Here is a 13390-nt window from a genome sequence, read left to right on the forward strand (position 1 = left end):
TTTCGTAAGTTTTTAGCACTAGTAAGACCTCAGCACTACTTCCGGATAACTAAAGTGCATTAAGTTCAAAATTAGTTGTTACAATTTAGAAGACTTTAAGTACACCAGCTTAGTACTAAAAGTGTGATTGCAGGATATTTAAGTACATATACGTTTGTAGTATACTTATAGAAATAAATATATTTCAAAAACATTTAAGTATATTTATTTTTCACTATAGAGCAAACCCTAATCCTAACCCTGACCATATAAGTATGTGTATTTAATTAATATTCCTCAGTACTTAAATGTATAATTACACTGAAACAAGGACAGCCTAGTGACCAAAACCTTATAGTTTCTGACATACAGCCCTTGTGACAACTTGCCCCGGGTTTTCCCTGTGTTTCTCATGCCAACAAAAAAATTAAATTTATGAAGCGTAAGGTAGAAAATTAGGTTCCACTTTATATTAGGTGTCTTTAATTACTATGTACTTACATCATTAAAAAAAAAAATGTTAGTTAGGTACACCTACTTATAATGTTCATGTTGTATTGCGAAACACTTTAGCTGCTATTGAGGTAAGATTAGGGGCAGGTTTGGTGGTATGATTAGGTTTGTAGTACACATAGTTAAAGACACTTGCAGTAATGTAAAGTGCGACTGAAAATTGTGTCTATAAAATAACATCAAAAGCGTTCTTTATTTGAGTATGTTTGGGTAGATATTGCATGTGTAGCATGAAAAGGAGCAGTGTTGTAACGGGTACGTGTGTCGCCTCCAAGTAGTAGATGACATGGAGTACATAGTCAGCTCAGAGCTGGAACAGTTCCTTGGCAACGCTGGAGAGCAGGGGAGTGAGTGATAGTCTACTTAAAGAGCGGAGCTGTGACTCCACCGCATCCAACACCTCCATCAGCATCTCTGAGTGAGCGGCTGCAGGAAACTGATGGCACATGTTGAGGTAGGGCAACAGCTTGTATTTATGTGCTGTCAAATGTTCTGCAAATGCCTGTTTATGGATCCACTTTATATCCTATGAAATCAGCTGGTGCACGCAACTTGTGAATTTAGAGAATGCCGAGTTAATTTTAATGTTCAAATTTTGTTTCTAAGTGTTTTTTTCTGGTTCAGAGAAGGAGGTAACTATAGATTGTGTATCTGTTGCAAAACCATCATCACCATCAGAGGTCATGGGGTCGAGTTCCTCATCGTATACCCCTAAAACTGTTTATCTGGATGTGGATGGAAAGGTGCAAAGGGTGAGTCTCAAGATTTAAGATACTATAATAATGAGATGCATAAGGCAATTGCTAATTTTATGGTCAAATATTTAATTGTATGTGAGGTCAAAAAGTATTTGGAGGCACACATAAAAATGTGTGAATGTCATTGTATTAGAAAAGTCAGTATAAAACTTTGCAATAAGGTTTTATTTGTTAACATTCGATAACATGAACTAACACTAAACAATACTTTTGTAGTTTTTATTAATATTAATTCATATTTAATGCATTATTCAAATAAAAAGTTTTATCTGTTAACATTAGTCAATGCACTGTGAAATGACATGAATAAACAATGAACAATTGTATCTAACATTAAAAAAGATGCTTTAAAATATATTTCCCAAAGTGGTAACACTTTATAATAATTATACAGCAATAAAGTATTATAATAATTCATAGTTAATATATTGTAGTCTACATACAAACTATATACAAACAGTGAGTTCTTCATTCATTGTCACTGTATAACCAAATTATTATAGTTTAATTAGCTCATATGTAGAGATTTAGATAATGCTTTGTTAACAACTTATTAACTGTAAATAATTCTCACTTTAGATTAGGTTATGGAAAAATGGAAAAATGTTGAATGCTAGAGCTTCTCAGAGCTAACTTCACTTCTTGGAGTCGTTTTTGCAATTATTTTTATAGACAAGCGTGGCAATGACTTGTAGTGGATGTATGAAGTCAGTTCTCCTCAACTTCAGTAACCAAGTGTAGTTCATTACATTAACTATGAACATGACACACTAATGTTTGACAACCAGAAATTGTCACAACACGTTTTGTCTTCATTTTGAGCACTGTTTGTTGTTTTATACTTTAAAAACTATAAAAATGTGTGTGGAATTCTTGCTGTCCTGCTTTAAGATAACTGGTTTGATATTTTTGTATCTAATTTTTTATTTTTTTTTAAATGGCTCAAGTGTCCAAATAACTTTTTTATTTGGACACTGTAAATAACCTCTGCAGAATTAATCATGTGTTTTCTGTTTGTATATCGTTTCAAGGTTTAGGGTTGAGAAGTCTCTTAATCTCACCAAGGCTGCATTTATTTGATCAAAACAGTAATATTGAGAAATATAAGAAGTAAAACTGAAATATAAGCAATTTTAATATATTTAAAATTATTTTCAAATGTAATTTATTCCTGTAATGGCAAAGCTGAATATTCAGCATCATTACTCCAGTTTTCAGTGTCACATGATCCTTCTGAAATAATTTCCAATACGCTGATTTGGTGCTCAAGAAACATTTCTTATTGTTATCAATGTTGAAAAAGCAGCATTTATTTTAAATAGAGATCTTTTGATATTATAAATGTCGTTTACTGTCACTTGTGATCAATTTAATGCACCTTTACTGACTAAAACTGCTTATGTTAAAAATGTATATTGAGGGTCACTGTGGGTGACACATAGGCACGTATGACCCCTGGCCAGGGCAAATTATATATCATCACCTCACAGCTAACATGACTGATGGGGTTAGTAACAAATAATGCTCTTTGATTCTTCTACTTTTTCCTTAATATGAATTTTATGTGTTTAGGTGATTTTTAGTCGACACTGTAGTCCATGTGACATTAAGGAGCTTCTTTGTTCATCATCCAATATTGCCAGGTCAGTATCATTGTATCACTGCAAAAAGTTATTTTCAGACTCAGTATTTTTGTCTTGTTTTCCAGTACAAATATAGAAACATTCTTAAATCAAGATACTTTTGCTTGAGAAGCTAAATGACTTTAGATAATACGTCTTGTTTACTGAAAAAATGTATCAAAACAAATGTGTTCTTCACCCTCATGGTTTGTTCGGATCATTTTCTTTTTCCCGAAAATGTTAATGTTATCGCATTGGACTAAAACTTTTTGGCTTTGTTCACACAGGGTATAACTACTTCCCAAAAAAATTAGGATAATTTTTGTACTTTTTTGGGACTTTTTTTCACCTTGTGTCACCTATGTTCCCGGTCAAAAATGAATGGTATACAAAAATAGCTTATAAATCTCGTTATGCTATATTATCACCAAATATTGGATTCAATATTTTAGTTTCTAGACATTTTTAATGGGAAACAAGACAAAAAATACTTAGCAAGCGCATTTTTTTTTTTTTTTTTTTTTTTTTTTGCAGTGTATGAATTTCCATATTTTTTTTTAGTGCGGATTATTGTCCCAAAAGTGACTGGAATATGTTGTGCTCATGTCTCTTCAGAAACACAGCTATACTTCTGATTGACTCAGAAGGAGCATTGATATCTATTGACCCTACCATGCCTGCAAACACTCCAAAGTAAGAATTCAAAATTGGGATAATGGTGACAACTTTAATAAAGACTATAAATGATATATTACAGTTACTCAGAAGCAATTTGTGTTTTACTTTCTTTGTTTGTTTCAAGCAACTTATATAAGGTTATGCCCCATTCCACAAACCAAGGAGGAGGTTGGAAAACGTTTTACTCTTGAAATTTTACATAATTAGTCAAAGGCAATTGCTATTATGTGTCTAAAAATAGATTAGAAATGAGGCAACCGACAGTAGCATACACTATAAATACACAACTTTTTGTTCCCTTTAAAAGAGAAGGAAGACATGTTCCAGAACGTCCTGTCACAAGTGGCTGAGCAGTTCAGCAGGTACAGTAAGACACGTCATGTTCTGTCAAACTGTAAATGCTATGATGTTTCAAATCAATGTGTGAAATTACATTACGTGTGCACTGTCACGAATGTGAAAAATTTTCAGGGCTTTCAGGATCAATGAGCTGAAGACTGAAGTGACCAACAGGCTGGCCATGCTGGAGAAGAAAGTGGAACGTGAGTGATTCTCTGGGGTCTAATCCTATGTGTTGTTTATCTGGATGTGGAGGGAAAGGTCTCTAACCTGATGTTGTAAGCTAATTGTCTCTGTATTATTACAGTCGAGGGGCTGAAAGTGGTGGAAATTGAGAAGTGTAAGAACGATCTGAAGAAATTAAGAGATGAAATGACCTCTAGAGGAGGAGTAAGGTATGGACGCCTATTTTTTATTTTATTTCATTTTATTTTATTATTTTTATTTTTTTATTGCATTAGGACTTTTTATTTGTTTGTTTATCTCTTGCAACCAGAGTGAACTGCAATTGCAAATTCAACTTTACTGATGATGGGAAGAAACTCTCTCCCAGACGAGATGTCCCAAGCTACCCAAAGGTAAAAACAAACTAAATAAATAAATACCATTTGTATTTTGGCATACATAGTGCAACCATGTAAAATCATTGTAATGATGTTTCAATGTTGTGTTTTATCACTCTGTTATGTGTTTGTGCAGTACACTCTTTCTCAGGAAACCATAGAGGCTCTGAAAAAGCCCACCTTTGATGTATGGCATTGGGAACACAATGAGGTCTGTCATATTTTTTTGTGTTTAGATACCTTAAGACAGTGGTTCTCAATCCTGGTCCTGGGGACCCACAGCTCTGCACAGTTTGTATATCTCCCTCATTTAACACACCTGATTCAGATCATCATCTCGTTAGGAAAGAGCTCTGAACTGAACTGGGTGTGTCAGATAAAGGAGACATATAAAATGTGCAGAGTTGTGGGTCCCCAGGACCAGGATTGAGAACCACTGCCTTAAGACATGCATTGTTTTGACAATTCATTGTTCAGTTTTTCTTTTTATAAAATTCAAACTGAATAGGACAAATGTAACGTTTGGCTGAAGTAATACGCACGACGCTGGAGATTCAGAGAGACGAATCGTATTTAATAATAAATCCAAGGAGAAACTCATAGAATGCAACCATCAAATAAGCAAGACAATAATGAGGGAAATAATGAACAACAGGTGAACATAATCCAATCAGAAACCACAGAAACTAACTAGCAAACAGATCTCAGGCGAAGCAAAACAGGGAACAGAATGAAAACCAAAACCAAAACACAATTAAACAGACTTAGGATGCATTTACATGACAACAATGTACTAGAAACTGAAAAGTTTTTCCTTTGCGCTTTTTTTTTTTTTTTTTTTTTTGCGTACAGTAGACAACGTTGTCAAAACAATCTCCATTCACATAGATCTGTGAACGACTAAAAACGCTGTATTATGCATGCCAGACCAGTAGTTGGCAGTCACTTTGTAAACATACATGCCAATAGACTGAACTCGTAATACGCTTTAATACAATAAAGACTTATTGTAATATACAGTACTTAAAGGAATTACATTTTTTGCCACTGAATTGCATGTTTATTGCAATTAAATGAAATTGTATTATAAGTTAAATTTATATTAAATGTAATTAGCTAAACTTTAGAGGTTTTTTTTTACCCACTTAAGTACATCTTTATACATAATCTCATAATTATTTCTAGTCTTTGGTCTTTAAATATGGTTGAAGTGTACTGCTGAATGTACTGACAAGCATTTATGGTAAACAAGAACATACTTTATTTAATAGTGTCCTTGTACTATGTACTCTCCATAGTAATAACATTAAGTATGCATAAATACATGCAACTAACCCTCAACCAAACCCTAACCCTAAAGTAAATGTTGTTAATTAATATTACTCAGAACTTAAATATAGAATTACACTGAAACAATAACACCTTAAAATAAAGTGTAACCACATACTTTAATGTCATTTCTATTGAAAATGATTTAAAATCTAATGTTTATCTTTTATTTAGCATTATGACAAAGTGCAATTTTAAAAGTGTACTTAAATGTATTAATAAACATAGTTGTGAAAGTGTACTCTTTTTAAGTGCTTTTTAAGATTAGAAGGACACTACAAGTGCACATGCAATCACAAGGGTGCATTCTAGTAAAAACAACTGAGATATAAATGAGATTTTATTTGTAATTTGTCATAGTCGGTAATAAAAATGAAGCATGTGGTTATCAGCATTAGTTTTTATATCAGACATATGATAGGCCTACAGGTCACATGGAGTAATGTGTTTGTTTGGCTGTTTACAGATGCTTAGCTGCCTGGAGTATATGTATCATGACCTTGGGCTGGTTAAGGAATTTAACATGAACCCCATAACTCTCAAAAGATGGCTGGTAAGATGAGCTTTCTGTGACCTGCGTATTAACTGATGTAGGCCTCAAAACTCACCTGCTGTGTCTCTGCCCAATCAAAGCTGGCAATTCAAGAAAACTACCGCGACAACCCGTTCCACAACTTCCGTCACTGTTTTTGTGTGAGCCAGATGATGTATGGAATGATCCATCTGTGTAACCTTAAGGTGAGGTCATGGTGACACATGTATCTGTCCTATAGAGACAGTGCTTGTGTGTGTTTGTCAGATCAACATGCTACTTGTTTTGTTCTCTAGGAGAGGCTGACTATGACAGACATGTGTATTTTGGTGACTGCAGCAGTGTGTCATGACCTGGACCACCCGGGATACAACAACACGTATGTCACTGACATATCACCCTCTCAGAGAACAATACCACTGACAACACTGTTCTGTGTAAACTGTAAAAAACTTTTTTGATTTTAGTAAACTAAACTTAATTTACTGTGTTTGATCAATTGATTTTTCCAATGTATGTTAGTTAAACTTAAAAAAGCCCATGCAAAAAAATACATACATACATACATACATACATACAGTGCTGGGTAGTAACTGATTACATGTAATCTGGATTACATAATCAGATTCCAAAAATGAAGTACTTGTAATTATATTATATTTTAAAATACTCATAATCAGACTACAGTTACTTTTTTACTGATTACATGATTGCATGTTATTCTCACAATGGCAGTAAATTATTCATTGATTATCCCTACTTCAGCCACTAGTCATGTGCTTATCACTGAAATCTAAGACCCAGACAGCTTTTGATCATTTCAAATGAGAAATCATTTCAGTTCAAAGTGTTTTCTCAACATTGAAACATTGCATATCTTATCAGCTCTTGACAAACATATTAATTATTATTTGAATAATCCCTCAGTGAGTCATTTAACCATGCATTACTGTCTTTGGAAGGCTTTTGTCTTTCAAACAATTTTATGTCATTTCATATTTACATGCAATGCAGGGAATCTCCAAATATTTTGTCTGCTGAACCTTTTTGACAAAATCTCAGGGGGTACTTGAAGTAGATATATTAAGTTAATAAATTAGGTCAATAATAAAAATTAAGTCAATAATTAAATAAATAAATAAATAAAATTAAGTTCACAGCTCTCTGATGTCGGTTAATTTTTAGATCAATATGGTACAAGATTATCCTATTCAAATCAATGTGATAATTACAAAAGTAATTTAAAAGTAATCAAAAAGTAATCCGATTATATTACCTTAAAGGGGTGGTTGATTATGATTTCACTTTTCTAACTTTAGTTAGTGTGTAATGTTGCTGTTTGAGCATAAACAACATCTGCAAAGTTGCAATGCTCAAAGTTCAAAGCAAAGAGAGATATTTGCTTTTAAAGAAATTGCTTTAGGGACTACAACAAACGGCAGGTGGAGACTACAGGACATTCCTCCCGGGTTAGTGACATCACCAACCCTAGAATTTACATAAACCTCGCCCCCGGAACATGATGACTAGAAGATAACTGTACATAAGCTACATAAATGCATCAATTAACCATTCAGAAATGTCCTGTTGCATTCTACATGTTGTCACTTCTTCTTGAGTCTCTCCATCATTGACTCCGTTGACATCATCTGACTCGGGTTTGAACATAAAAGGCTAAAAGTTTTTGAAATTTTCAGTGCATGTGTGTGAGGTAAAAGGACACAAGCTGTTGTAGCTCTGCCCTCTGTGCCTGGAACAGCAGCTCATTTGCATTTAAAGAAACAGACACAAAACTACGTTTTTGCTCACCCTCAAAAAGTGACAACTTTAACATGCTATATAAAATATCTGTGGGGTATTTTGAGCTAAAACTTCACATACACACTCTGGGGACATCAAAGACATATTTTTCATCTTGTGAAAAGGGCATTATACCACCCCTTTAAATGTGCCATGTAATGTGATTAAACTACTAAATGTAAATACAATATTTGTCATGCAATTTGGAATCAGTCACTGACTACAATTTGTAAGTAATCTACCCAGCACTGCATGTGTAACTGTGTATATATATATATATATATATATATATATATATATATATATATATATATATATATATATATACAGTGAGGAAAATAAGTATTTGAACACCCTGCTATTTTGCAAGTTCTCCCACTTGGAAATCATGGAGGGGTCTGAAATTGTCATTGTAGGTGCATGTCCACTGTGAGAGACATAATCTAAAAAAAAAATCCAGAAATAACAATGTATGATTTTTTTAACTATTTATTTGTATGATACAGCTGCAAATAAGTATTTGAACACCTGTCTATCAGCTAGAATTCTGACCCTCAAAGACCTGTAAAATGTCCACCTCCACTCCATTTATTATCCTAAACTAGATGCACCTGTTTGAGGTCGTTAGCTGCATAAAGACACCTGTCCACCCCATACAATCAGTAAGAATCCAACTACTAACATGGCCAAGACCAAAGAGCTGTCCAAAGACACTAGAGACAAAATTGTACACCTCCACAAGGCTGGAAAGGGCTACGGGGAAATTGCCAAGCAGCTTGGTGAAAAAAGGTCCACTGTTGGAGCAATCATTAGAAAATGGAAGAAGCTAAACATAAACTGTCAATCTCCCTCCCTCAAACTCTCCCTCCCTCAATGAGCCTAAGAAAGGTGAGAAATCAGCCCAGAACTACACGGGAGGAGCTGGTCAATGACCTGAAAAGAGCTGGGACCACCGTTTCCAAGGTTACTGTTGGTAATACACTAAGACGTCATGGTTTGAAATCATGCATGGCACAGAAGGTTCCCCTGCTTAAACCAGCACATGTCAAGGCCCGTCTTAAGTTTGCCAATGACCATTTGGATGATCCGAAGGAGTCATGGGAGAAAGTCATGTGGTCAGATGATACCAAAATAGAACTTTTTGGTCATAATTCCACTAAACGTGTTTGGAGGAAGAAGAATGATGAGTACCATCCCTACTGTGAAGCATGGGGGTGGTAGCATCATGCTTTGGGGGTGTTTTTCTGCACATGGGACAGGGCGACTGCACTGTATTAAGGAGAGGATGACCGGGGCCATGTATTGCGAGATTTTGGGGAACAACCTCCTTCCCTCAGTTAGAGCATTGAAGATGGGTCGAGGCTGGGTCTTCCAACATGACAATGACCCGAAGCACACAGCCAGGATAACCAAGGAGTGGCTCTGTAAGAAGCATATCAAGGTTCTGCCGTGGCCTAGCCAGTCTCCAGACCTAAACCCAATAGAGAATCTTTGGAGGGAGCTCAAACTCCGTGTTTCTCAGCGACAGCCCAGAAACCTGACTGATCTAGAGAAGATCTGTGTGGAGGAGTGGGCCAAAACCCCTCCTGCAGTGTGTGCAAACCTGGTGAAAAACTACAGGAAACGTTTGACCTCTGTAATTGCAAACAAAGGCTACTGTACCAAATATTAACATTGATTTTCTCAGGTGTTCAAATACTTATTTGCAGCTGTATCATACAAATAAATAGTTAAAAAATCATACATTGTGATTTCTGGATTTTTTTTTTTTTAGATTATGTCTCTCACAGTGGACATGCACCTACGATGACAATTTCAGACCCCTCCATGATTGGAGAACTTGCAAAATAGCAGGGTGTTCAAATACTTATTTTCCTCACTGAATGTATATATATATATATATATATATATATATATATATATATATTGAGTTAAGATTTTTACAGTGTTAATGGGAATGTTCTCTGAATATATATATATATATATATATATATATATATATATATATATATAAGTTAAGATTTTTACAGTGTAATAGGAGTGTTACTTTTGAATGTTCTCTGAATTTTCTGAAACAAGTAGCATTTAAAAAACGTTTGGCGAACATCCAACTTAGGTAAAAACGTTTCATAAACAATGTATAAATAATGTTTTTGTGCTAACATTTTGAAAAAAAAAAATTATGGACCAGATAACTTTGAATTATTGTTTTATTAACGTTACTGGAAGTACATTTGTTCATAACTTTGAGAGCGCCTTGCCACAACGTTAGCGAAAGTTCTGAGAACATTCCCAGTTAGTTTGGTAGTTTAATGTGTTTATTTTTTTCATACAGTAGGAAGTGCTAAAAGTTTTGCCCTCTATGGTTCTGTAATCAGGTATCAGATTAATGCTCGCACTGAGCTGGCTGTGCGCTATAATGACATCTCTCCACTGGAGAACCATCATTGTGCTGTGGCCTTCCAGATCCTCTCCATGCCCGAGTGCAACATATTCGCCAATATAGAGCCTGACTCCTTCAAACAGTTACGACAGGTACCTCTGATCCCACGCACACATCCACATCATGTTGCAGATGCAGTTTCTATCCAGAGGGGCAAAGTTTTGCTCAAAGGTTGTTTTTTCATAGCTTCATGAAACCAGTTACGCCACTATTCAAAAGTCTGGCTGCATTTATTTGATCAAAAAAGGTATTATGTTTTGTTTAGCAAAAAAAGTAGTAAAATGTCTTACTGACCCCAAACTATAGTGTATGTTTTATTGAAGTATCAACTTAATTTTCAACACTTCTTCTAAGATTGGAAGTGAGACATAACAAATGGGACATACACAGTATATTCACAGTATAGCACTTTTAAATCAATCAGTAGACATTTGCTTCTTTGCATTGTACACTATTTAAAATAAAGGTTCTTCATTGGCACCAGTTCCTTAAAGAACCTTTAACATCCATGAAATATTTCCATTGCACAAAAGTGGAAAAAGGTTCTTCAGATTATTAAAATGTGCTTTACATGTTCTTTACGAAATGGATATTTTGGAACCAGCTTTTGGAACCTTTATTTTAAAGAGTTTAGTCAAAATTCTGCTGGCCGTTTTAAACAATCCTGGATGTATTTTCTGTGTCTGCTGTAGGCGATCATTACTCTTATTCTGGCGACGGATATGGCCAGGCATGGAGAGATACTGGACTCCTTCAAACAGAAAGTGGACAATTTTGACTTTACAAATGAGGAGCATGTTAAATGCGTATGTGTTTCTTGCTATTATGATTTAAATAGCTTTCTAAGTACTTATTGGCTTTATACTGTATATTCAGTTTTGTGTCTTTCCAGCTGAAGATGGTCTTGATCAAGTGTTGTGACATCTCCAACGAGGTCAGACCCACTGAGGTGGCAGAGCCGTGGCTGGACTGTCTCCTAGAGGAGTACTTCATGCAGGTATCTCTTTAATACGAGCCGTTTCATGCAAGTGCTTTGAAAATGAATGTAGTCAAAAGCTTATTAAGCTTTTGTTTTTTTAAAGAAATGAATACCTTTATCAAGGATTTTATGTTTATTAAAACTAAAACCATAAAAAACATGTTCATTCATTGAAATAAAATAAACAATAACTGAAATAAAAACAAAATAAAACAAGCATTGTTAAAATCAGCATATTAGATTATTTTCTGAAGGATCATGTGACACTGAAGACTGGAGAAGGATGCTGAAAATTCTGCTTTGCAATGACAAAACTCCCCTTTTTAGGCCTCATTATAGTTTGCTTTTTGGCTTGTTTTGGCAGAGTGACAGAGAAAAGTCAGAAGGTCTTCCTGTGGCTCCGTTTATGGATCGAGAAAAAGTCACCAAACCAACGGCACAAATTGGCTTCATTAAATTCGTCCTCATCCCAATGTTTGAGACTGTCATGAAGGTTTGCACAGCCATTATACTCACTGACATTTGAACTGGCACTTTGAACTGAAATGATATAACATGGAGACTGTGTCTGTGTTCAGCTCTTTCCACAGATTGAGGAGATCATGGTTCAACCTTTGAGAGACTCCCGTGATCACTATGAAGAGCTCAAACAGATTGATGATGCCATGTCGGAGGTAACAAGAGCATGTAGAGGAAGTCCTAAAACTTTATAAACAGCCTTCAGAATGCAATGCAGATTAACTATTATTTTGCCTTTGTATGATGCATCAGGCACAGAAGAAGAAAACAGAGAGCATGTCTTTGGGTGGAAAGAAAAAATAGGCAATCTGCTTCTTTAATGGTATGCAGGACGAACTTTCAATCTCGCCATTTATTAAAACAGAAAATTGTCTTCCTTGCTTCAGATTCCTGACCTGCTTTTGCGTAACTTCATTGGATAGGAACTCAAAAATGAAAATTCTGTCATCATTTGCACATTTACCCTCATGGTGTCCCAAACCTTTAAAATTTTGTCTGGAACAGACACGAAAAAAGATAATCTGACTGTTTTTATCCATATGTTGAAGCAGACTGTTTGCATGGACAAAAAACTGAGACCTTGTTGACTCACTATCCCATTCTCTTCCTCTAGGGATCTCAGGCTGATCCAGCTCCCAGTTTCCTGAAACTGAGGTTTTGAACTGTTTGGGCTCTCCATGCACCCTATTTCTGAAGGAGAGTGTTGGACACCTTCTATGTATTTAGACATCAAGAATGTCCAGAAAAGGCAGTCACCTGTAGTGAGGGAGTCAAAATGACTGATTATGTTGATTTTGGTGGTCTAATTATTCTTCACAGATATGTTTGTACTATTTAAATGAAGTGCTTGACCCTCAAATATTGATGTATTGTCACAGGCTAGACTAAAATAAATCCCTTTAAGAAGGCGCAGTCAAGATTTGTAACTTGAAGATGCTTGATCAGATAATGGCATTATATGAAAACACAAATTGATTTGTACTTTGGTACATATTGTTTGTAATTCTGGCACTGAGTGAATTTTGCAGGAACTGATTTCACCAAAGCCATTATAATTACCTCAGGAAAACATGTGAAGCATTGTTCCAACAGAATGAACAAAAACCATTTCAGATCAATAAAATATACAGTAATCTTGAAACTCTTAAATTGGTGTTGTGTTTTTATTTTTTGATGGGAATGTAAAAATGTTCAACATTCAAATTAGATAACTATTAAAAATTAATTTCTAGATGAGCATCTTTAAAAAGAAATGAATCCGTAAAAAAAAAAAAAGTGAGGCATGTTTCAAGAAAGGCCTTTACTAAGGCACATCGTCTGAGACGCCTGTTTAGAG

General features: G+C 35.0%; 1 protein-coding gene across 1 annotated transcript; it reads left to right on the forward strand.

The window, feature by feature from the left end:
- Positions 1–1175: 1175 nt before the first annotated feature.
- On the forward strand, positions 1176–12380 carry pde9ab (phosphodiesterase 9ab; the record flags this gene model as incomplete). Its single annotated transcript, XM_081366214.1, has 18 exons — positions 1176–1244; positions 2823–2893; positions 3488–3565; positions 3675–3718; positions 3858–3912; positions 4022–4092; positions 4197–4284; positions 4386–4467; positions 4589–4663; positions 6248–6334; positions 6415–6519; positions 6610–6692; positions 10492–10648; positions 11249–11362; positions 11449–11553; positions 11900–12028; positions 12114–12209; positions 12307–12380. The coding sequence occupies 18 exons, from the start codon at positions 1176–1178 to the stop codon at positions 12355–12357; spliced, it is 1560 nt and encodes a 519-aa protein (XP_081222340.1). The 3' UTR covers positions 12358–12380.
- Between the last annotated feature and the right edge of the window lie 1010 nt (positions 12381–13390).

Source organism: Scardinius erythrophthalmus (genome assembly GCF_964197995.2).
Source record: "Scardinius erythrophthalmus genome assembly, chromosome: 5".
NCBI classification, from domain to species: domain Eukaryota; kingdom Metazoa; phylum Chordata; class Actinopteri; order Cypriniformes; family Leuciscidae; genus Scardinius; species Scardinius erythrophthalmus.